At 35.6% G+C, this 26,825-nt stretch overlaps 1 protein-coding gene and 1 pseudogene across 1 annotated transcript in view; one reads left to right on the top strand and one right to left on the bottom strand.

Moving 5' to 3' along the window:
* NEPRO (nucleolus and neural progenitor protein) overlaps positions 1-21,757 on the top strand; it is an 86,507-nt gene extending 64,750 nt beyond the window's left edge. Inside the window, exons 2-8 of the mRNA XM_060298064.2 lie at positions 8,530-8,613; positions 9,775-9,834; positions 14,829-15,146; positions 15,262-15,513; positions 19,232-19,337; positions 20,057-20,096; positions 20,766-21,757. Coding sequence (XP_060154047.1) covers positions 8,530-8,613; positions 9,775-9,834; positions 14,829-15,146; positions 15,262-15,513; positions 19,232-19,337; positions 20,057-20,096; positions 20,766-20,906 — 1,001 coding nt within the window. The 3' untranslated portion in view covers positions 20,907-21,757. The remainder of the gene's footprint in view (positions 1-8,529; positions 8,614-9,774; positions 9,835-14,828; positions 15,147-15,261; positions 15,514-19,231; positions 19,338-20,056; positions 20,097-20,765) is intronic.
* A 4,161-nt stretch (positions 21,758-25,918) lies between these two features.
* On the bottom strand, positions 25,919-26,458 carry LOC115842169 (protein Cripto-like; annotated as a pseudogene).
* Positions 26,459-26,825: the final 367 nt, after the last annotated feature.

Raw genomic sequence — 26,825 nt, 5'->3', positions numbered from 1 at the left:
ATTTAAAATAAAAAATTTCGTATTTTACATTTCAGTTTCTTTCCTTTTTGGAGGCAAGGATCATGTTAATTGAAATATTAAGCTATGAGACAGATGAAGGAGATAGTTTTAATTTTAAAAGGCATGTTTCATTTTATATTGCCAAAATGTCAAACATTTATTTTTTTTTTCTCTTCTGTTTCCGTAGGAAAATACATTTGTCTCAGGGAAAAAATCCTGAAATCATTATGGGAGACTAGATTTATAGCAAAAGCTGAAACTATCTTTTTTTTTAGCCCTGGTCTTTCTTCAGATCCTAGTATATTCCCTCCGGATACATGTTCTCTGCACATAAAATTACTTTTATTTGGAATATTCTCCTCTCATTCTCTTTCTTATTATCAGCTTCTTGTTCATTGGGCCATGTATTAATCACCTATCACTGCATAATAAATTAGCCCCTAACAAATATTTATATTCTCACAGTGAGCCAGCAGTGAGTGAGAGAGAAAACACCAGGACAGAAGCCACAGTCTTTTTATAACTTAATCTTGGCAGTGACATTCTATCACTTCTGCTGTATTCTATTTGTTAGAAGTGAGTTAGTAAATCCAGCCCACACTCAAGAGAAGGGGATTTTACAAAGACACGAATACCAGGAAGAGGGAACAGTAGGTGCCATCTTAGAGGCTGCCTACCATGCCTCAGTACTAGGATAAGTTACTCAAGGTACATTTTATGTACTTTTCATTTATTGCTATTGCAATTTCACATCATTATTTGATTATTTGGTTAATGTGTATTGTCCCCATTAGATTGAAAGCTCCATGATAAATGGGCATTTATTGAGTGCCTAGCTATTGTAACTGAATAAATAAATATTATTAATGCAGCTTCCAGTTTCCCTCCACCAGTCCAAAAGCTCTTATATATGTGATAGGTGGTCACTAAGATACCATCTCAATGAAAACTAGTGAAAGAAGGCAGAAAGAAACCTATTTCCTTTCTTCCAAAATTTCTTGTAAAATTAGTGCATTACTTTTCAGGTAGCTTTAGTAGAGAAAAAGATCACATGAGTCTGTTATTCCAACCATTCCTGCTTGCTATTTAGAAAATAAAATTGGGGGGAAATTGGCTATGCTTTCAATTATTCTTACAGGGGTGGGAGTACTTTTAAATTATATATCAGAAAAAAAAATTGTAAATTAGGATCCCTTCCCCCAAAGTTACAAAGTTTATGGATTTTCTGGCCAATTATCATGGACTTCCACTAGTTCCCAACATGAAAATCATTGCATTAGAAGCAGAAATAGAATTAGACTATTTGGATGACAATTCATCTTATTTTCAGGACCTCTGAAGAAAACAATTCAATGTCTCTTCTTGCTTGAATCCATTCATAACTCTAAAAACTGTTGGGAAATAATACTTTTATGTCTAACCTATATCCACAATATGCAGTTTTATATAACACAGTACAAACATACTAAGTAAAATGTTAAGCTTGATATTTTAAGCTTTCTGGAGCCGAAAAGTTATAGTAAAGTTTTCTATACTGTATTTACTTCACCATACTGGTGATTAGAAAAAGTTATGTGCTCAGTATAGCTAAATAAAGTTCTTCTGGCAATGTAATTTTAATTTTCTTTGTGTGATTAAGATCTCAGTCTCAGAGTTGCATTTATTTTAAATGAAACTTGAATCTTTAGGAGAGATGTACGGTTTCCTTTTTACTGGGTTTAAAACCTCAGTTTGTAATGTTCATTGGATACCTTTCACTAGTTATTCCTTACTTATTAAGTAAGGATGACAGTCTGTGTTTTGCAGAGGAGAGAACTAGAGTAAATAAATTCATTTAATTATTTATAATGATTCAGGGAAGAAGCACAGTAAGAAGTAAAACTCATATCCCTCATATTTTCCTGCCACTGCTTAATCCAAAATCGTCCAGTTCTGTATTTATTATGATAACTTGCAGAGTTTTGAAGTCTGAGAGCTTGAAACACCAAATATTTTCCTTGTGTAAAATATCAGAATATTCTCACAGATTTCAGTGTATTGAAATATATTCAATATATTTGTATTCTATGTTCCTTTTCTAAAAGAGTTGATAGTAAGTTCATTAAATGTTAAATAACAATAAAGATGACAAGATGCAAAGACCATAATAAGCAATAAGAATGACTTCTAATTAGTTCAATACTAGCATAGAAGCCTCAAGTTTTGGAGAGAAATATCAGAAGAAACGTAAAAATAAAGCTATTCTACATTATTCTCTTTTACAGCTATATGGTAATTTTATTAGAGCATAGCCAGATACTTTAAGCTACAGTTTTGCTTCAATTTTAGAATTCTTTTAGCTTAAAATTCATTTGATCAGACTCTTTACTGCTTGTTTGTATTCTCCCAAAACCTTGCCAATGAATGAAAGGGCAGAAAAATCTTTAATTTTTTGTTTTCCATCTTCATACATTAGAAATAATAATCTAAGGCACTATACTGACTATTTAAGTATGGCATAATCCATGTTCTATTTTGGTTAATAACAGTTACTGAATCAGAGGTTTTTATCGAGAATGGTGAAATTATCAGAAATGCCTATCTCTAACTTTTTTAGTCAGTAGAGCCCAGCAGAGCACAGGATTTTACAATAGATAAAAACTGTTAAGTAGCACAAAAAAACCACGTGCTGTTTCTGAGAGGCTTTTTCACTCACTGGAGGAAGCCTTTGGAGTATGGGTTTGCACAGTCAATGCCTATACAGTGTCTACTGTGTGGGTGGTATATGCTTGCTCAGGCATATGACAAGGACGATTTGGGAAAGAAAACTCAAAGTGAGTGCTCAAAGTGACTAAGAGGTTTCGTTAGTAGTCAAATCACAAAACATCTTACTTCTACTGATGATTTTGACTTAGATGGAAAAGGGTTTTTTTTAAACAGTATTTTCAGTGCCAAGGTTTTTCATTTGTATTTTCTTTTATGTTTATTTGTGTAGAAGCATGTTCTAATATTATGTATGTTACAACCTGATGTTTCTGATATTATTTTAAATTAACTCTAGGGATAATTTATGTACAATTAACTGTGTCCGTTTAAAAGGTACATTATGATGAGGTTTGACAGTTGTATATATCTGTGATCATCATCGCAAACAAGATACAAAACATTTCTATCATTCCCAAAATATTCCTCCATGTATATTGGTAGTCCATCCTTGTCTTCATTCCCATATCTTCAGGCAACCACTGATCTGCCGTTTGTCACAATAAATTAGTTAGCATTTTACATTAGTAGTACTCTTTTGTGTAGTGTGTAGTGTACTCTTTTGTGTCTGCCTTATTTCACTCAAGGGAATGATTTTGAGATTCATCAATGTTGTGTGTATTCCTTTTCATTGCTGAATAGTATCCCATTGTATGGATAACTAATTTATCTATTTGCTGACTGGCATTTGGGTTGTTTCTAGCTTCTGGTTATTTGTGAATAAAGCTGCTATGAACATTCATGCACAAGTCTTTGTGTGGACATATGTTTTTATTTCTCCTGGGTAAATACTTAGGATTGGAATGGTGAGGTTATAAATGGGCATATGTTTGACTTTTGAAAAAACTGCCAGAAATTTTCTAGTGCAGTTATACTTTTTTACATTCCCATTTATAATGTGTGAGTGTTCCAACTGCTTCACATTCTTGCCAATATATATTATCAGTCTCTTTAACTTTAGCCATACTTATAGGTGTGTAATCATTATCTCACTGTGATTTAAGTCTGTATTTCCTCTACGATTACTAATGTTGAACATCTTTTTGTGTATTTATTGGCAATTTGAATATATTATTGGTGAAGTGTCTGTTCAAGTCATTTGCCTGTTTTTTAATATTGAATTTTAGAATTATTGAATTGTAAAAGTTCTTCACATATTCTACATAGCAGTCTTTTGTTAAATACCTGTATTATAAATACTTTCTCCTAATCTGTGGTTTCCCTTTTCATTTTCTTAATGTTCTTTTACAAAGACCAAAAGTTTTAAATTTTGATAATGTCCAGTTTATCAAATTTTATTTCATGGTTTGTTATTTTGTATTATAAGAAATCTTTGTATATGCCAAAGTCACAGAGATTATCTCCTATGTTTTCTTCTAGAAGTACTACAGTCTCAGCTTTTTACATTTAAGTCAATAATCAAATTTAAGGTAATTTTTTGTATATGTTATTAAGTAGTGGTTAAAGTTTTTTTTTCGTCTCACATACGGATATCTAGCTGTTCCACCACCTGTTGTATAAAAGACTTTTCTTTTCCTTTTAAATTGCCTTAACATTTTTGGTGATAATCAATAGACCACAAATGTGTGAGTTTATTTCCAGACTCTCTATTCCGCTCTATTGAAGTATGTGCCTATCCTTTAGCCAATGCCAGACTGCCTTGATCAGTGCAGCTTCAGAGTAAAGCTTGAAATTAGGTAATATGAGTCTCCCAGTCTTATTCATTTATTAACTGTTGCTTTGGCTATTCTAGGTTTGCACTCCCATAAATATTTCAGCTTCTTAATTTTCACAGAAAAGGCTACTAGATTTTAATTAAGACTGTGTTGAATCTGTAGACCAATTTGAGTTGACCTCTTGAGTCTTTCCATCCAAGAACAAGGTATTTATCTCCATCTATACAGGTATTCTTTAATTTATCTTAGTAATATATTTTGTAGTTTTCAGTGTATAAGCCTTGTGCATCTTTTGTTAAATTTATTCCTAAGTTTTTTCTTTTGCATTACTATAAATAGAATTGATGTAAAAATTTTATTTTCTAATTATGTGTTGCTAGTATACAAAAATATAATTGTTTTAAAACATTATTAGCATTTTAATACTATGACCTTGCTAATTTCAATTAATTCTAGGAGCTGTTTTATAGATTTCTAACAATCATGTCATCTGCAAATAAAGACAGTTTTACGTTTCTGTTTCTGATCTATATGCCTTTTTTTCCTCTTGCTTTATTGCAATCGCTAGAACCTGTAGTACAAAATTAAAAAGAAGTAAGAGCAGAAATTCTTGCTTTGTTCTTGATTTTAGAGGGGAAATATCTCATTATTAGTATGATGTTAGCTATAGGATTTTCATAGATGCTCTTTAACTGTTTGAGGAAGTTTATTTCTATTCCTAGAGTTTTAATAATCATGAATGAGTGGTGAGTTCTGTCAAACGCTTGTTCTACATCTGCTGAAATGATCATGTTTTTTCTCCCTTATTATGTTAATGTGGTCAATTTCATTGATTTTTGAGTATTCAATCAACATGCATTCTTGAGAGAAACCTTATATGATCATGTTGTATTACAAGTGCTAGATTTGATTTGCTAATACTTTGTGAAAATTTTTTTTGTCTTAAAGTTTATAAGGGTTACTGCTCCATCGTTCTTCTTATTTGTAATGTGTTTGCCTGGTTTTGGTGAACAGTGTATTCTACACTCATAAAATGAGGAGGGAAGTGTTCCCTCCTTGTGTGTTTTCTGAAGGGGGTTTGTGTGTAGAACTGGTATTACTTTATTAAATGTTTGCTTAAATTTGTCAGTGTAGCCAATCTGATGGGAAGATTTTTATCAACAAATTTAATTTCTTTAATAAGTATAAGGCTCTTCAGATTATCAGTTTAATCCCAAATGAGGTTTGAAAGCTGTGTCTTTCAATGAACTTGTCCATTTCATCTGTTACTGAATTTGATTAGCATAGTTAATATTTGCTTGTTATTCTTTTCATGAATGTAGTATCTATGTTAACGTCCCTTCTTTCATTCCTGATATTTGTGTTCTGTTTTTTTCTTGATAAATATGGCTATTGGTTTATAAATATTGAAGAACTTTTCAAAGAACCAGCTTTTTTTTTTTTTTTTTTTGGTCACACCATGGCTTGCAGGATCTCAGTTCCCCAACCACGGACTGAATCCGGCCCCCGGTTGTGAAAGCACCGAGTCCTAACCACAGGACCACCAGGGAACTCCCAAAGAACCAGCTTTTGATTTTGCTTGTTTTCTGTTTTGTTGATTTCTGCTCTTCCTTTTATTATTTTCTTCTTTCTCTCTTGTTTTTAGCTTCTTTAAGTGGATTTTAGATATTTCTTATTTTGTAATTAATATTTAAAGCTATTAATTTTTCTGTAAGCATTGCTTTAGCTGCATATCACAAAATGTGATACTGCATACACTTTTATCTGTCCCTCTTCTTTCATTAACAATATGCCCTGGAGATCACTCCATAATAGTAATATAAAGATATCTCTCATCCTTTTTAGGAGTTTCATTATACTTCATTTTGTGGATGTCCCATAATTTAGACAACTAGTTCCTTACGGGTGGCTATTTGGGTTATTTCTAAAAGTCTTGCTATTACAATGTTGTAATGATGAGTCTTCTGTATATATATTTTTTCATACTGTTGCCTGCATATCTTTGGGATAGATTCTGAGAAGTGATATGGCTGCGTCAAAAGGAAAATGCATATGTAACTTTGCTGTTTACTGTCATATTTTCCATTATCGAATCGGTAACATTTTACATTCCCACCAGCAGTATATTGGCATGCCTCTCTCTCTACAGTTGTGCAAACAGAGTATGTTGTCAAACTTTTGGGTTTTGACTATCTTATTGGTGAGAAATGGCATTTCTGCATAGTTTTAATTTGCCTTTCTTTTACCATAAATGATGCTGTGCTTCTTTCTAAATGACTAAGAGACATGTATACTTCTTTTTCTGTAAACTAACTGTCCATATCTTTAGTCCAGCTTGCTATAGGGTTGTTGACCTTTATTTTTAACCCACCTTGAGCCAGCCACCTGCCAGGGAGCTGCGCAAATCACTCTTTTAAGCACTGAGGATGAAGAATGAACAACATAGATGAAAATCCCTGCCCTCCTGGAGCTTACAATCTTGTGAGGGAGTGGTGGGTTTGGCCCATGAATTTTGGCAATTGTCTCAAATCTTCCTCCTTAGCTTAACTATTCCCATTCATATCCAGCATTCATAATGCTTGTATCCATGTGCCATTATAATCCTGATTTTATGGACTTGCCTTTTGATGTGCTCTTCCAGACGGTTGTCTATCAGTATTTCTACAGAAACATGGCTTGGACTACCTTCTCCAACTCCCTCAATTTGGGTGAATTTGGGCAGTGTATTTATCCTGGTGTATTTCTTAGGATCCGACCCTTCGTTCCTACTCACTGCAGGAAGAACTACTCGCATGAAAATAACTGGGCAATTGGAGCAGCTTAAAAGTTGGGTGGCCTTGGCCAAATTGCTTCATCACTGTGTATCTATATTTCTTCATCTCTAAAATGAGGATGATAACACCTGTCCATGTGGAGAGACTAAAATGAATAACATGTGCAAATTACCAAAAATCTGTTTCTAACGTTCAAAAATTATTATTTATCAATGTTTTGTAAAAGAAAATGGTAGCTAAGAGAAGTAGTGCATTCAAAATTTCTCCAGAAAAACACTGTGCACTGAATTTTACTGTAAAATGTTTCTCTTTGCTGGACAGATATATCCATTGTAGGTGCATTAGAAGTGTATCATTTCCTTGTGAAAACTTTTAGGAGTGTTGTGTCTTCCACAGTTAGAGCCCGCCAATATCCAGCCTCAATTCTAATCACACATCCAGTTTTTCTCACATAATGGCAATATAATACATAATGTGTAGTTCTTTGAAAATCCCGTGGCTTCATGCCTTCTTCTAAATGTCATTCTTTGTGCAATTTTCTTTTTCCTTCTACCTTCCTGGAAAACTGACCTTCTAAGATCCAGCTCAAATATTATCTATTGTAGAGTCTTTCCTAATCTCTTACTACTGCACTCTTAGAATGAAACATCTCTTCTTTTTATCTTCTGGACATTATGTATACTGCTATCATCATACCAACAACTTTATGTTATTATTGTTTACATAGCTAATTTCTCGCCTGGACCTTAGGCTCATGGAGGGAAGAAGCTATTGTTTATTCTGATGTCTCTATGCCTAGTGAGTATTTGCCAGGAGTTGATACCCTAAAAATGCTTATTCTCACTTAGAGCTCACCTTATAAAATTTGAACTTAATAGACAGCTGTCTATACGATGTTACCTCAACAACATTTAGGAAGCTCCTTTTTTTGCTCTATACCAGCATCCAACCAACACATCACTTCTAAACTTCTTCTACCTCATCACTGGTGCCTGAAAAATCTGTACCAGATAGTAAAACACTTTTTCACAATTGGAGATAGATTAAATGCATATAAGCCTGGGAGAAGAAATACTTTGACTTGAATATAAAGACAGGAGGGTGGTAAGGGGCACTCTGGACTGAAAGTAGGGGTATGCCAAACAGGTAGGAAGATCAATTCAAAAGTTCATACTGAGACAAATTTTTTATGAGACTTTTGCTTGCCTGTCATAATTGATGTATTTATTGGCAACTGCAACCCTAAAATAGCCCAAAGGATGTGAAAAAATGTGATTTTAGGTAGGAGTCAGAAATACTAATGCATATTCCTCTCTTTACTTCATATGCCTTTTCAGAATGCATAAGCGCAGTAATGGAAGATCTTGTTACATCAAACAACTCATTAATGCAGCAGATGGTCAAGGACAATTACAGTTGGGGTAATGCTCACCTTTTAATGATAATTCTAATAGAAGAATACTTGATGCTTGTATAGTTTTTATGTATAGTTTTACTTTTTAACCCCAAGGTAGGTGTATTAGTCAGGGTTCCTGAGAGAAACAGAACAGGATGTACATGTGTGTTGGGCATACATCCTGTAGAGAGAGATTCAGAGAGAGATAAATAGAGATAGACATAGAGATAGATAGATAGATAGATAGAGAGAGAGAGAGAGAGAGAGAGATAGATAGATAGAGAGAGAGAGAGAGAGAGAGAGAGAGAGAGGTTGTGTTACTTTAAGGAATCGGCTCACACGATTGCAGAGGTTTGGCAAGTCCAAAATATGCAGGGTAGGCCAGCAGGCTAGAGACCCAGGGAAGAGTTGCAGTCTGAGTCTGAAGGCAGACTGCTGGCAGAATTCCCTTTCCCAGAAGGTTAGTCTTTTTCTATTAAAACCTTCAACTGATTGGATAAGGCCCATCTACATTATGGAGGGTAATTTACTTTACTCAAAGTCTACTGATAGAAAGTACCTTCACAGAAAAATCTCAAATAATGTTTGACCAGGTACCTGGGTACTGTGTCCTAGCCAAATTGTCACATAAAATTAACTGTCACAGTAGAAAAATGGGGGAGAAAGACGGATGAACTATTCTTCTCAATTCTGGTTTCAAAATTCTTGAGAAAGTACTCTGATTTGTCCTGCTGGGTGAGGTGCCTACCACTGGACCAGACCATTTTAATCAGGGTGTGGCATCTGGAAGAAGGACTATCATCAGCCCAACTCATGTGAGGTGCCCATGATGGACGAATCCATTATGACTACGGAATGGGTGGAGGCTGCGTTACCTTGTACAGAATAGTTTTACGTATAAAATGAGGTGTCACATAAATGGGGAATCATTGATTAACAGCTTATAAATGTAATTTTCAAATGTTCACATATATAATGTTTCACATATAATGTTTCACATATAATGTTTCCATATAGTGATGGAACAGCTTCTAATTCTCTTTTTCAAGGATTTTTGTGTAATTTTAGTTATGGTTCGTTGATTTTCTATCATGTTGTATACAAGCTCTTGTGGAGAAATAATGGTTTCCACTCCATTTAAATATCTAAAATTGATTTCACCTACTTTCCTCTGAATATTTTCTAGCTTCAACAATTACTTCATCTATGGACAGAAAGCAGAGCACTGTAACACCTCCTGCAGAAGGTAGTATGCTGTTTTTGGTTTTTGTTTGTTTGTTTGTTTGTTTTTGAGGCCAGCACTGAAGCGTGGAATGTTGAGCTTCCTTAGAAACATAGTCGATGGTCTGGACCAAGTCCAGCCTTGTGCCCAGTTGAAGAATATGGTGGTCTGAATGCTGTGGGATGAGGGACCTGAACGACCTCACCCATCTTCCCCTAAAACAGCTCAATTCCACTGGAAGACTGTGGAGCTTTCTCTATCAGGCACTGTGCTGGGCTTTGTGGGGAACATAAAGATGAGCAAGACTATCAGAGAGCCCCCAGGGAGCTCAGTTTTGTGGGGGAACCCTGACAGGAGCACAGTTATCACACAGGCAGAGGAGGGAAGCACTCACATCGAGTGTACCAGGAGTGTACAGAGGGGGTGATTAAGCACCAAGGCTTAGAGAAGGCCTCACAGATGAGGTAGCATGTGAATCAGGTCTTAAAGGTAGAGTACTTTAATAGAAAAAGAGCATCGTGTAGGGCACCTTAGAGAGTGAAAACGATGTGAGAAATGACATAGAAATGGAATTGTGCTTGGTGTTTTTTTCTGCAGTTTGGGGGAATGTAGTGGGTGATAAGATTGCAAAGTGAGTCAATGTGAAAAAGAGGGCTTTCAAAGCCAATACGAAGACATTTGAACTTATTCTTCAGGCAGTGAGAGATCTCTGGAGGGTTTTAGAGTTGAGGGAACCACATCTGTGTTACAGAATGATGTACTGGCTGCAGTGTAAGGTATGAACTGAAAGGAGAAGGGTTTTGAGACAGAGACAGAAGTTAGGAGGCCTTTGCAGCAATCCAGGTACATGGCAACGAGGACTTAATCTAGGTTATGGTTGTGAGAAAAGAAAGGAAATGCCCCAAAGCCAATGAGGATTTGTCAGTGTGCATAAGGCTAGATGAGACTGGAAGATATTTGTAGGCAAAGGATGCAGAAAAGATGGGATGTGACTGCTGGTTTGGGAGCAGAGATGAGAATCTACTATCTTCTCAGTGAAGCAAGAAGTGAAATCACCCTAGCTGATCACAGGAGCATATGGAGAATATATCTGTCAGACAGGTGCCAAACCCACTGAGTGTTGTAGAGGTATCGGCCATTGTGTAACTTATCACAACAGGTATGAAAAAGGAAAGAAGAGGATGAAGAAAGGGTGAAAAAATAACACTAACATAAGTACTATCATTATAGGTGTAGGGTGATTGACTGAAGTTTATAGAATGGAGGAAGGTGAAAGAACAGAGAATATCTGCAGTGCTTGGAATCCTCACCATTAGAGTTACTTCTTCGGATACTGTGCCCCTGTTCAAATACATGTTTATTTGATTAGCAAGAACTTTCTTTTACAAAAATGAGTCAGATATTGAGGTTAAATATTAAAGCCTTATATTGCTTATAAGCTAAACTTCCAAATCCCAAGAACAACAGGACATTCACAACTTGCTATCTCGCCAGTCTCTTATTTTTCTGGTTTTATCTTAATCCCGATTCCCTTATGCACATATATGCTTCCCACACCCAACCTCTAGCAGTTCTCTAACAAGCCATGTTCTTGCTTCTCTCCAAGCCTTTGCCAAATTGGAGTTTCTTGCTATGAGGGGATGCCACTTGGAGTGATGGAAAGAGCATGGATTTACCTGCCCTCTTAGATCTGCATTAAAATCCTCCCTCTTCATCTAGTAATATGATCTTTATTTGGCCATGAAATGCAAAGGCTTGAGTACATCACAGAGGGGGCAGATGACACCAAAAGAGGATAGAAGAAATGTTAAATGCAAAGTTTAGAAAAAATAAGCTTCATCCACGTAAAAATTTTGCCATACCACAGCTGGTTCTGTTTATGTTAAACTGATGAAATCAATGACGCTCTCCTTCGTTACAGGTGACTTGTGACAGATACACCTAATCACCTGTCAGCAAACCCCTTTCTGTCAGGTACACATGTCAGCTTATGGGAAAGCGTGAGCTTCTACATTAGGAGATGCTTGCCGGTCTTAATTTGTACTTTAAAATATGGAAAAATAGGTCAATGCTATATTTAATCCTGATAATGTTATTGAATGTATGGAAACAAAATCTGTGAGCAAGGTTCACAGCAAACTGTCAGGGAGTATATGTGTGAATGAATAGGAAGGAAGGGGAACTCATTGAAAGGCCATATTTGATACTATTACATGCTTGCAATAAAATCCTTTTTATAGAAAATTTACAGAGTAAACTAATCCTTGTTTTTGCATTGATTTGTATTTATATACTATAGTACTTTTTTTCTAGAAGAATACTTCTAAGCATCTCTTACCACTTGGCATCATCATTTTTCATTTTTGTGAGGTGGTTGAACTAAAGAAATTACAGATTATTTAAAAATCTGTTTGTTTATTTATTGGTTAATTTTTATTGGAGTATAGTTGCTTTACAATGTTGTGTTAGCTTCTACTGTACATCAAAATGAATCAGCCATACATATACATATATCCCCTCCCTTTTGGATTTCCCTCCCATTTAGGACACCACAGTGCATTAAGTAGAGTTCCCTGTGCTTTACAATATGTTCCCATCAGCTGTCTATTTTATACATGGTATCGATAGTATATATGTGTCAATCCCAATCTCCCAATTCCTCCCACCCCACCCCTTTCCCCCTTGGTATCCATACATTTGTTCTCTATGTCTGTATCTCTATTTCTGCTTTGCAAATAAGGTCATCTATACCATTTTTCTAGATTCCACATATATGCATTAATATATGATATTTATTTTTCTCTTTCTGACTTACTTCACTCTGTATGACACTCTCTAGGTCCACCCACATCTCCACAAATGACCCAATTTTGTTCCTTTTTATGGCTGAGTAATATCAATTGTATATATGTACCACATCTTCTTTATCCATTCCTCTGTTTATGTACATTTAGGCTGCTTCCATGTCCTGGCTATTGTAAATAGTGCTGCTATGAACATTGGGGTGCATGTGTCTTTTTGAATTATGGTTTTCTCTGGCTATATGCTCAGTAGTGGGATTGCTGGGTCATATGGTAGCTCTATTTTTAGTTTTTTTTTTTTTTTTTTTTTTTGCGGTACGCGGGCATCTCACTGCTGTGGCCTCTCCCGTTGCGGAGCAAAGGCTCCGGACGCGCAGGCTCAGCGGCCATGGCTCACGGGCCCAGCCGCTCTGCAGCACATGGGATCCTCCCAGACTGGGGCACGAACCCGTGTCCCCTGCATCGGCAGGCGGACTCTCAACCACTGCGCCACCAGGGGAGCCCTATTTTTAGTTTTTTAAGGAAGCTCCATATTATTTTCCATAGTGGCTGTATCAGTTTTCATTCCCACCAACAGTGTAAGAGGGTTCTCTTGTCTCCACACCCTCTCCACCATTTACTGTTTGTAGATTTTTTGATGATGGACATTCTGACCGGTGTGAAGTGATACCTCATTGTAGTTTTGATTTGCATTTCTCTAATAATTAGTGATGTTGAGTACCTTTTCATGTGTTTGTCGGCCATCTGTATGTCTTCTTTGAAGAAATATCTGTTCAGGTCTTCCGCCCATTTTTGGATTGGGTTGTTTGTTTTTTTGATGTTGAGCTGCATGAGCTTCTTGTATGTTTGGAGATTAATCCTTTGTCAGTTGCTTCATTTGCAAATATTTTCTCCCATTCTGAGGGTCGTTTATTTGTCTTGTTTATGATTTCCTTTGTGGTGCAAAAGCTTTTAAGTTTAATTAGGTCCCACTGGTTTATTTTTGTTTTTATTTCCACTACCCTAGAAGGTGGATCAAAAAAGATCTTGCTGCGATTTATGCAAAGAGTGTTCTTCGTATGTTTTCCTCTAAGAGTTTGATAGTGTCTGGCCTTACATTTAGGTCTTTAATCCACTTTGAGTTTATTTTTGTGTATGGTGTTAGGGAGTGTTCTAATTTCATTCTTGTACATGTAGCTGTCCAGTTTTCCTAACACAGCATTGTAAAGCAACTACACTCCAATACAAATTAATTAATAAAAAAAAGAGTGAGATCGATGTAGATATACTGATATGGTGATAGGTCTATTATATATCAACAAAAAAGAAAAAGACTTAGGACAATATACACAGTATGATATGCAATATACATCTCAATTTATATATATATATATAAATTAAAATATGCATGTTTGTATGTAAATACATACTTAAATGTGCATATTTACATCTGAAAGACAGAGCAAGTGCTTCTCATTGTTTTGTAGAGTTAGGAAGTACATCTGAGGTGTTAGGAAGAATAAAGGAAATTTTTATTCTTTACATAAATAAATAAATAAAATCTGTTGATTTAACTGATTTTGTGATTCACTGAATAAAAATTAAACAAAATAATTTCCACCTTGTTCAGCCTGATTGCCATCTTAGCTATTTTTAATGAAAGTACCATATCTTTCCACATTTATGTTTGTCTGAATTGCCACCCTTAAGGATAGGTGTTTAGTTCTGATGTTACTGATTTTTCACTTTCATCAAAACTTAGGAGGAGAAAACCACATCACTAATTATTCCATTTTTTCCCCCCTGAGGAGCATGAGTTGTATGATCAATCTAATAGTCTCTGAAGCCAAAAGATTAGGTTTAGAAAACTGCCTTTGTCTTTTAACTTAGATTCTGCATTCTCATCTGTTTGTCTTATAGATCAAATCTCCTGAATTAATTTCATAACACTTTAAACAATTTTGTCACATATATAATTCATGTTGTTTTCCTAATGATGCATAATACTGGAGGAAGTTGGTTAATCTTTGGATGGGTTTAATACTTTATGTATATTTCATGAATGTTAATTTCTTACATAAGTCTAATATTTCTGGAATAAGACCTTGCTAAGTAATGTTCAAGTACAATTTCATGTAATATGCTGTGAATAAATTTTAACACTGAAATTCTTTATCAAGCTTTTCTCTTATTATTCTCTGTATTTGTGCATGTGTGTCTGTGTGTGTGTGTGTACAGTTAACACTTCACTATCAGTACTAGTGGGTACAAAGGCTGTGCTCTTTTGCCCTCTTGAGCTGTGTACAAGTATACTGCTAACAACATGGGAAATAGTCCTCAGAGACAAGTTGCCCTGCTTCAGAGCCTTCAGGGGTGATACAAATGAGACCAAGGGAGGAAACTGCACCGACAAGAGAATAACCTGGGCCTCCAGACTTGACGAGAATCCTGCCCTTCAGATTGATCCAGTGGCCATCACTCATGATGGGTATTACAGGTGTCAAATGGTAACACCTAATGGGAATTTCCATCGTGGATATCACCTCCAAGTGTTAGGTAAGGAACGTCATATATTGTGGTGTTTCAGGTAACCAGATTTTGGGCTGAAACAAATCTCCGAATTCCATGTCCCATGTGTTAAGACTGAAGCATTTCCCCTACATTTCTGCAGTGCCCCCTGAGGTGACCCTGGTTCAAACTGAGAATGGAACTGCAGTGTGCAAGGCAGTTGCAGGGAAGCCAGCTGCACAGATCTCCTGGACCCCAGAGGGAGATTGTGTCACTGAGCAAAAACGTCATTGGGACAACGACACAGTGACCGTCCAGAGTACATGCTACTGGGAGGGCCGCCATGTACCTAATGTGTCCTGCTCTGTCTCCCACTTGACTGGCAACAAGAGTCTGTCCATAGAGCTGGATCAAGGTTAGTAATTTTTCTAGTTTTGTTTTTGATTTTTCCATTCTTTCAGAAGAGTTACCTTAAGAAGAAAAAAGGAGTGTGCAGAGAAATTTCATTCAAGGATGTCCTTTCCACCCTCCACTTTATCTCCCTTTCCTCCTCAAAGTAAAAAGATTGCCTGGAAGAATAATACAAAAATTTATTGTAAAAAGCCATATTATCAAATGCAGTTTATTCTACTTCTTTTTTTTTTTTTTTGGCCATGCTGCACAGCTTCCAGGATCTCAGTTCTGGGACCAGGGATTCGAACTGGGCCATGGTAGTGAAAGCCCGAATCCTAACCACTAGGCCACTAGTGAACTTCCCAATTTATTCTTCTTTTAATGTTCTCTTCTGTACTACTAAATTGGCTTGTGTAGTGTACTTTTACGTAAATATTTATGGTTTTAATAGAAGGATAATGGGTAATTTTAAACAAATAAATATTATTTTATTAGAAGAATAACGTTGCTCATAAATTATCTTCATGAATTTTCAGTCTGGTAGAATTTTCTCCTCCAGGGTCTTCCAGTGAAATTTCTTTAATGTCTTATAATAGTATCTATGATTCGGTTCATTACAGTTTAGTTTCTCTACTCTCTGCTGCCATCTACTCTTATTTCTTGTTATAAAAAATATTATTCTAATCAACATAACTCATATAGTTTAAAGTCTATGTTGTTCTATAGGGCTACCATGAAAAACGTTAGCCATCTCTCTGCCTCTCCAACCCCACCTCTCCATTCTTACACAACTCTCTAGAGACAAGTACTTTCAGATCTTCAAGTGTTTCTTCTAGTAATTGACTCAGTTTTTATAAACAACATGGTTGTGCTGCTATTTCTTAATATAACAAATTTAAACCTAGTGTACCCACTTCCTCTTATGGTAGATGAGGATTTAACTTTACCTTCTCTTCCCTCACCATTCATATGTAGTAAAATAGCAATTTTTGTTTAAATTAAATAGCCAGTGTTTACATTATTTTGAACATGTATGTTTTGTTAAGCTCTGAATCAAGAAATAAACTCATACTTTCATTTTTGAATAACTTTTTGTTTTTCCTGGCCTTAATTGCTTTCCTTTTTCATTTCCTTAATAATGCATGTACCTATTATTAATTATCACTAACACTAAAAACAAAACAAAACAAAACCCTAGAAAACGCCTCTTAATACTGCTTTCCACATGGTCAGATTTGTTAGGTAATGTCAGTTCAGTTCCATTTTTTTTTCCTTGAAGACATTCTTTCTTGAGTTTTTACATGCTCTTGTTCTAATCTGGCCTGGTTGGTCACGAGACATGCTGCACAGCTATTGTCCTGGATGTTCTCTTTCCCTCAGTCCTCTGGTTGATGCCACGTCTGTGTAATCTGAGTTCCTTCTGCCTTCCTGACATTTGTTTGTTTTAATCTATCTTCCACATACAAGGCTTTCCATAACTCCTTGGCTATCCGTTCACTTAAAAGTGAACACTAAGGAGCTGATTGGAAGTTATATTATCTGTGAGTGGGTTTGTTAGCTAGTAGGTTTCTATAGGGTGAAAACAGGTGACTGTGTTAAAATTGGGGATTCCTTATTTCCTTAGGTACCTGAAGGTCTTTTCTCTGAGGCTATTCAGACTCTGCAGAAAATAACTCTCCAGTCTCTTGCCTGGGAGGGATAATCCTGACTATCAGTGTTCTGGGAGCAGGGAGGAGAGGGGAGTGTGTGTGTGTGTGTGTGTGTGTGTGTGTGTGTGTGTGTGTATGACTGTTGAGAACTCGACTTTCTTTTAATGACACTTCATCTTCACCCTCCATTATGTCTGGATCCTTGACACTCTGGAGTTTCTCCAGTTCATCTTCTTTGGGTCACACTTCCTGTTTTCTGCTGGTCGGGGAAGGTATGATAACGTGGTTGCACGGGCTGGGAGGAGACTTGGCAGCCCATCTGTTCTTAATACAGACTTTCAAGGAAGCTTCCAACTTTAGCTCCACGCTTCACTCCCTACATTCCCCCTTCTCTATATTTGGTCTTTCCTACTCTAGAGTCTTCCTGGAGTTCACTAAGGTTTATACTTATTTCACTCTGAATTATTGGCCATTCTTCTATTCATTTTTCACCCTAAAAACAAGCTGAAATCTTTCATCTGCTCTTGTCTTCATCCATGTTCTCTTTGTCTTTGCAAGTCTATAGTTTAAAAAATTCTCTGCTGATGTTTTAGTAAGTGTTAAGAAAGGAGAAGAGGAAAACACATGGGTTTAAACCACAATTTTCTAATATCTATTCTTAAAGTTTTATATACATATTAATAGTTTAGCAGTATTTACTGAGAAGAGTAATTGCCACTGGTTATGTATGAAGTCCGACCACCCAGTATTACAATATGATGTCATATTTATAGAATCTCAGAACTGGAGGGACTCTCTAGTCCACTCCCACCCAGTGCAGATATGTCTTCCTCGCAGGGTGGACCTTCACCTGTGCTAGTGCACTTCCAATAAAAGAGAGCCCATTAGTTTGAAAGAGAGGGTTTCAAAACAATGTGGTCATTTTAAAATGCAAAACCAAACTTCTTTTTCAAATAAAAATCCAATGTTTAAAAACAAAGTATTGAAGGAAGGTGGAGGGACTGGATGCGGCCTCCACTTACCTCCCTCTGCTGCCCCAGCCGCGTTCACGAAACACCAGGAGCACAGTCTCAAAACCTCTCAGAGCTGGCAATTCCTTGGTTGACTTGTCCTCCGATCAGATTGAACTTTGTATTGCTGCCAGCAGTCAGTGAATAGTTTAAAGTTGCTGCCATGCATTCATTTCAGTTTCAATGCCCTGGAAGAAAGGTGACTTCAGAATTAGGGTTATTTATCCAAATAGTTTCCTTACAACTCTATTTATTTCTGAATATTGGAGATGAGAAACACTCTATTACTATAACAGAGAGGTCTAAATTTCACATCTCTCTTACAGGAATTCACCACATGAATCCTTAAAGCAATAAAATACTGATACAAGATGATGTCTTGAAAACTTAAGAGTCTGAAATGATAAAACAATTTAATTATAACAATTATTTGAACTATAAATGGATCAAAAGTTTTCAAATAAAATCACAGAAATGAATTTCATGTATTGTGAGACATTCTTGAACCATGCTATATATATAGTTTTTAAACAGACTTTATTTTTTAGAGCAGTTTTATGACAACGGAGTATTGAGTGGAAAGTACAGAGCTCCCATATAACCCTTGACCCTACACATGCATGGTCTCCCTGTCTATCTAAATCCCCCGCTCCGCGGTTGTACCTTTGTTATAATGAATGACCCTACGTTAACACATCATTATCACTCAAAGTCCATAGTTTACATTAGGGTTCATTCTAGGTGCACATTCTATGAGTTTTGACAAATGTATAAATGCCATGTATTCACTGTTATAGTATCATATACTGTAGTTTCACTGCCATAAAAGTCCTCTATGTTCCACCTATTTATCCCTCCTTCCACCTTAACTTCTAACAACCCCTGATCTTTTTACTCCATAGTTTTGTATTTTCCAGAATGTCATATGGTTGGAATCATACAGTATTTAGCCTTTTCAGATTGGTTCCTTTCACTTAGTAATATGCTTTTAATTTTCCTCCATGATTTCATGGCTTGATAGCTCATTTCTTTCTACTGCTGAATAATAGTAAATCATACATTTTTGTGTCTACATTTACAGATGCCAAAACATCAGCACCCTTAAGAGTTTTACGTATCGTTCCCCCTATTTTTATTATCTTGGTCATCGTTGGATCCATTTGGCTTTTGAAAATCAGTGGCTGCAGGTACTGACTGATGCTTTCTCTTCTCCTGCTTTATTGGATTAGAAAAGAGTCAAAAAATGGAATTGACTGGGTAAAAAGGGAACTCTGCTCAATATTCTGTAATAACCTAAATGGGAAAAGAATGTAAAAAAGAATCGATATATGTATATGTATAACTGAATCACTTTGCTGTACACCTTAAACTAACACAACATTGTAAATCAACTATAGTCCAATATAAAATAAAAATTTTAAAAAAGATGTTAACCTCAGTTCTCTCATAATCAATAAGTGTGTCCTGAAAATAACAGACTTGGACTACACTAATGACGAGGGGGATTTTTCTAGGTTACTTAGACATGCAAGCATAGTGAATTAGACATGCAAGCATAGCCCACTTAGGGCAGGATCTTGGGAGAGACAGTGCATGCTATTTTCTATTTGAGAAAAGAATTACAGTGATTCATTTCATACACCAAATATGAGGTGTCACATATATTCTATTACATCAAACTTCTTTGCATAATTTCACTTCCTTTTCCAAAATCCAGAATTATCTTATTTGGACGAATTAACTTACAAGCAGCATTCTTCACTCATTTCTGGTAGTTCATTTCTGATTTATTAAGGCTTCTATCAAAATGAACCACAATTGTCAATAGCATACTGTTTTGTTTTTCCATTTTCAATCTGAATAATAATGTTTTGACATTCACTCAAGCTAATTTTTATTTTTGCAGAAAATTGAAAAAAACAGAACATACTTCAGTTTTTGAGGAGGTAAGATAACATTAAAAAGAATATTTATAAACTTTTAAGCTATGTAGTCTGAAAATCTAGTCACATAATTTGTAATTTGCATCATTATTAGTATTTTAGTTGAAAAGCAAAAATTCTAACTTTACAGTGCTGTCAGGTGTACTTATTCTGTTAATTATCCACCAAGTACTATTTATATACACTCCAAATCCATATTTTTATTTCAAGAACTGCATCCTACAAAAGACATAATGTTTGCCTCATTTGGGCTGTAATCTTTGGAGAAGTTGAATTGGTACTTCCTCTCCCACTAAACCAGCTCTAATTCTTGACTTCCTTTTTTCAATACCATCATCATTTCTCTCTTACCCAAGCTTAAAACCTATCCAGCTCTATAATCTCTTATAGCCAATAGCTTACTAAGTCTTTGACACTCTCCTCTGAAATACTTCTCATATCACTCCATTCTTCTCCACTCCTACTTTCAGACAACTGTTATCATGTCACACTGAGACTTAAATAATCAATAATTTTTTGATAAAATATTAGAAAAGTCTTGCTCTTATGTTCATGTAAGCCCAGAGACTACTATTGGTAGACACTAAAGCTGTGGGCCCTTGTTAGAAAAACATAGGTGGTTACTGATTTCTGGCTTTTTTGAATTGATTTTAACTTTGGGTTATTTCTTAGGATGAAATGCAGCCCTATGCCAGCTACACAGAGAAGAACAATCCACTTTATGATACTACAAACAGGGTGAAGATGTCTAAGGTGTTACAAAGTGAAGTTGATGGGATGAGTCTCCATACTGTATATGTTCCTGAAGTGTAGCACCAGGACAAATGAATCAAGATACAGTACAGATACTGTTTTGATTTTCTTGGAGTTCTGGAATGGAAGGCTTATTTTGAAATTAGCTTTTCAAAGATTCTTAGAAAACAGAGACATTCTAGAGGATTTCCATTCATATCCTTATACATTTGAAATTTTAGAATTTTAGCTGTTACTATGTAGTTCTTTGAAGAACTGATATTATTACAAAGAAAGCTCATGCTCATGATAAAATATTCAAATTGTTCAATACAGTAGATGATGAAAACTGAGTTACCTCAAGTAACTCCACAGAACGAACAATTAACCAACAGTTTTTATGTAATCTTCTAGAAAATTTCTATGTGCATATGTCATATCTATATGTGCATGGTATATGTGTGCACTTATATGTCCATTTATATATACATACACATATCCTTGTCAAGACACAAATGGGGACATACCATAGTTTTGTTGTGTACTTACAGAAAGCTAATAATGTAATATATCCTGAAGATCTTTTATATCAACACAAGCAGAGCTACCTCATTCTTCCTAATGGTTACAAAAAATTCCATTGTATGTAATGGAATTTAATTTAATTAACCACAACTCTAGTGGTGGACATTTAGATTAAGCTTTGTTTGTTTTGCTATTATAAACAATACTACATAGAATGTTTCTTGTGACTATATCTCTTTGTATGTATTTGAATATATTTGTAAGATAATTTCCTTGAGTGAAATTGCCAGGTCAAAGGGTTTGTGCATTTCTTTTATTGACTAATATGTCAAACTGTGTCAATTTACATTCCCTCCAATGCTGTTTGAATGTGCCTTTTCTGTTATTTTAATATCTGTAAAATGCCAACCTACTGTTAGCTAATATGATATAAGATTATAATAAGAATTTCACTATTTAATAAAACTGAATTTATATTTTCCTTTAATGCTTGTGTGTGTGTGTGTGTGAAAGAGAGAGAGAGAGAGAGAGAGAGAGAGAGAGAGAGGGAGAGGGAGAGAGGGATGGAGGGAGGGAGAGAGGGAGGACAGACATGTGAGGACATTAGCTTCTTCTGAACTTATATCTCTATAGAGGTATTGCTATCTAATGCCTCATAGTTTTGCAGATGTGATAAATTGGAAATGTGTATTTTTATGGTGTGCACTTTACTGTGATGCATTTATCAAATAACAAATTTTTATAACCAGCTAAATATGCATTATGGAGGACTTGGGATATTTATAAAATATGATCTATGTGCTAAGGGAATAGCCATGGGATGACATGACCCTTTTCTACATTTTTCTATGGAATAAAATATTGGGAATGTGTATATTAATCATTTTTAATATTATTAAATATATGTTTTAATTATGAAAAATATGTCTATTTACTCCATAGCAGGAAAAAATGATACTGAAAATTAAAAATTTTCAACATGGTAGAAATTAAAACAAAATCCATTTCATTCTTTAATTGTGCCATTTGAAATGTTTAAGACAGCTATTTTGTTTTGTTAATATGTTTGTCTCCCTGAAGATATTTTGGTTCCTCTAGGCTTTATCCTTAAAAGAATTTTTAGTCTATTTTGGATGTAAAACTAATGATAACACCTGACATGATATTTTGTGTATATACGTACCACATCTTCTTTATCTGTTCCTCTGTTGATGGACATTTAGGCTGCTTCCATGTCCTGGCTATTGTAAATGGTGCTGCAATGAACATTGTGGTGCATGTATCTTTTGGAATTATGGTTTTCTGTGGGTATGTGCCTAGGAGTGGGATTGCTGGGTCATATGGTAATTCTATTTTTAGTTTTTTAAGGAACCTCCGTACTGTTCTCCATAGAGGCTGTACCAATTTACATTCCTACCAACAGTGTAGGAGGGTGCCCTTTTCTCCACATCCTCTCCAGCATTTATTGTTTGTATATTTTTTGATGATGGACATTCTGACCAGTGTGAGGGTGAATTTCAACTTTTAATAAGAGAATTTAAACCATTCATATTTGTTGTGATTACTTACATATTTGGCCATATTTCTATAATCTTATTTTACATGTCTCATTTACTATGTTTCCTCCCCCAGCTCTGTTTTATTTTTTCTTTTACTCTGCTTTGCTGGATCGATTATTTACAATAGCTAAGACATAGAAACAATCTAAGTGTCCATTGGTGGATGCATGGATAAAGAAAATGTGGTAAATACCCACAATGTACTATAATTCAGCCATGAAAAAGAATGAAATCTTGCTATTTGTGACAACATGGGTGGACTTTGAGGGCATTATGCTGAGTGGAATAAGTCAGACAAAGAAAGATAAATACCATATGAACTCACTTATGTAGAATCTAAAACAAAACAAAACAAAAAAAACCCAAACCAAGTTCACAGATACAGAGGATAGATTGGTTGTTGCCAGAGGTGGGGGGCAGGGGGTGGGTGAAATGGGTGAAGGGAGTCAAAAGGTATAAACTTCCAGTTATAAAATAAATAAGTCATGGGGATATAATGTACAGCATGGTGACTACAGTTAATGATACCCTGTGCTTCACATTTGAAAGATGCCAATAGAGTAAATCTTAAAAGTTCTCATCATAAGGAAAAAAATTGTAACTATGTGTGGTGACATGTGTTACCTGGACTTATTGTGATAATCATTTTATAATATATTCAAGTAACAAATCATTATGTTGTACACCTGAAACTAATATAATGTTATATGAGTTAATTATGCCTCAATAAAAAATGAAAAGGCAACCTACAAAATGGAACAAAATATTTGCAAACCATATATCTATAGGAGGTCAATATTCAAAATATGTAAGGAACTCATAAAACCCAATAGCAAAAACAAAACAAAACAAAACAAAACCAAATACTCTAATTTAAAACTGGACAAAGGACATGAGTAGACATTTTTCCAAAGAAGACATATAAATGGCCAACAAGTACACCAAAATGTGCTCAACACCACTAGTCATCAAGGAGATGACAATCAAAGTCATGATGAGCTATAACCTTGTACCTTTTAGGATGGCTATCATCAACAAGAAAAGAGGTAACAAATGCTGGCAAGGATGTGAAGAAAAGGGAACCCTTGTGCACTGTTGGTGGGAATGTAAACTGGTAAACCACTATGTAAAACAGTATGGAGATTCCTCAAGAAATTAAAACTAGAACTACCACATGATTCACTAATCCTACTTCTAAGTATATATCCAAAGGAAATGAAACTATTATTTTGAAGAGATATCTGTACTTTCATTTTCACTGAAGCATTATTCATAATAGCCAAGGTATGGAAATAACCTAAGAGTGTGTTGGCGGATGAATGAATCAAGAAAATGTGGTATATACATGTAATGGATTATTATTCAGCCTTTAAAAAGAAAGGAAATCCTATCATCTGTGACAATATGGATGAAGCTGCAAGGCATTATGCTAAGTGAAATAGGTCAGAGAGAGAAAGACGAATGTTGCATGGTATCACTTATATGTGGAATCTAAGGGGAAAAAAGTCAAAATCATAGAAACAGAGTAGAATGGTGATTATCAGGGGTTGGGATGTTGGGGAAATGGGGAGATGCTGGTCAAAGGGTACACACCTTCAATTATAAGATGAATAAGTTCTGGGAATCTAACGTACAGCGTGGTGACTATAGTTAATGATACTGTATTGTATACTCGAAACTTGCTAATTTCAAGTATACAAAGAAAGGTACTATGTGAGGTGATGGGTTTGCTTTTAAAAAACTTCCTATGACTGATGTTAGAAATGACAACCACCAACTCCCAAATACTATATTAAATCTCTGTCAGAGATACTAAAGAACAATTTTGAAAGGGTGTGAATTCCTCTAAAACTTAGGTGTAGTGATGAACTACAGAATATCCTAATTCATTAGAGGTATCCCTTATGGATGGATCATGTATATAATAACACCTCAAATTATTTTATTCCATCCATGTGTTGCAGCTTCTGAAATTAGGCCAGTAAGGTCTGTAAGTTTGCAACCAACTTCCTTTCTATTATCCTAAATTTACTAACATCAAGATTCGAGATATAGACCCCAGTTTCAATTTTTTTTTTCAGCGTACTTCCCACTTTTACTAGACACACCAGATACACACCAGATACATATTTTTAAAATGGGCTTTACAATGTATAGTTTTATCACCTCGTTTACAATTAAATATATTGTGAACATTTTATCTTCTACCACCGTTAAAATAATTGCATAGTATGGAGAAATCATAATGTATTAAGCACTCTTAATACATTTGGGGACTTTATATAGAATTTTTTTTTTCAAGGAGACTTTATTCTCTTTTCAAATCCTTGAGAAAACCGGTGCCCTTGTCTTATACAGCTTCCTACAGATGATAGAAACTTGTCCTTCAACTTAGCTTTTTAACTTGCTTCTCTATACCCATCCGATCAACCAAGTAATCCATTTTATTTTCTCAACTCTTTCTCATTTGTTCCCACTTTAATATCTAGTCTCCTAGGGACACACGCACACTTCCGTTTCTCCAGCACCCTGTCTCTCACCTCCGATATCTGCCCCTCTCTTCTCCTTTGCTCCCTTTACAGATACTTCCTTTCCTTTCCTTTTCAACGTATTACCTTAATTGATTGTGATCAACTCTATTCAGTGCTTTATACTCAGTTCCACACTGGGTGTAACCTTTAATAATCTGAAGATAGAATTCAATTGTTTAAAGGAAACTATTAATAAGCCCTTGCTAGAGTTACATGTATCAAGAAACATAGGACTTGGGCACAAGATATGGGTTACTTTTTTTTTTTTTAAGTAGTTTTTTGGAGAGGGCAGGGCAGAGGAAAGTAGTTGGTACTTTATGGAATGTTAGGGACCATCTATTCACTATTTCACTGTGTTAGGGAAATCTATTCACTATTTCAAGGCAACTAACAAATCATCATCTCTCAGGTGGGACATTGGAGGACAGCCTTTACAGGTCATGAAATTTGTATGACAAATGTTGCATGCAAACATGGGTTAATTATAACTTTGTATAGCAAGGCAGATGACAGGTAGCATAAGAGCACATGCAGACAGTGTTAATTCTGGAGTCCCAGAAGCTGTGAGGTGGTTATCCATCACAACCAGGTAGGAATGACCGAGGAAGGCAGCAAAGCTGGCCATGCCAGCACTTACACATGGAACACTTCCTGGGCCACCAGGTGTGATGGGGCACAGGTCCACAGTTCTCTTTGTGCAAGTCATGCTCACAGTTCCGTCCATAGAAAGAGGGAGGGCAGGCAAAAGGGACCCCAGGATGCAGGTTTCCCCATACAGACAGGAGCTATTTAGCTCCTTACTGTCCTGGATTCCCATGGATGGTACAAACTGGGAAGGTTGATGATGAATTGCAGGCTCCTCCCAGGACTGAAGGCCATCATCTCCAAAGGCCAGGTCTCCCTGTGATGGATGGGCAAGTTCATGGTGGCCCAATCGAGCAACTAGTTCAAATGCTCTGGAAAAAGCCATGATCAAAATCACACTGGAAGAGAAGCACTCCATCTTTCTTCAGTCCATGTCTCACAGGTCAGTCCTAATAAACGCTTTGACTATAACCTTCAGGGAGATTCTCCTCCCTCAGCCACACCTGACTTACAATTTTTTTCATTGAAATAATTAAATAATTATAGATTCACATTAAGTGTAAGAAATAACACAAGAGATCCCTGTGCACCATTCTCAGTTTACCTCAATGATAACATTCTGCTAAATTATACTATATTGACAGTAACCAAGATATTGACAGTAATAAAATTCACCAATTAAAAGAATCCCAACTTTCATCTTCAAATGTGTAGAGGAATTATCTATCTGGTGACAAGAAGCTGATCCTGATGTTTTTCACAAGAAGCTTTCATTAATCATTCCTTTGGATAATCAAACT

This window comes from Globicephala melas, chromosome 4 (assembly GCF_963455315.2).
Source record: "Globicephala melas chromosome 4, mGloMel1.2, whole genome shotgun sequence".
NCBI lineage: Eukaryota > Metazoa > Chordata > Mammalia > Artiodactyla > Delphinidae > Globicephala > Globicephala melas.
Note: the sequence above shows the minus strand (reverse complement) of the source record. Positions and strands in the feature narration are given on the sequence as shown.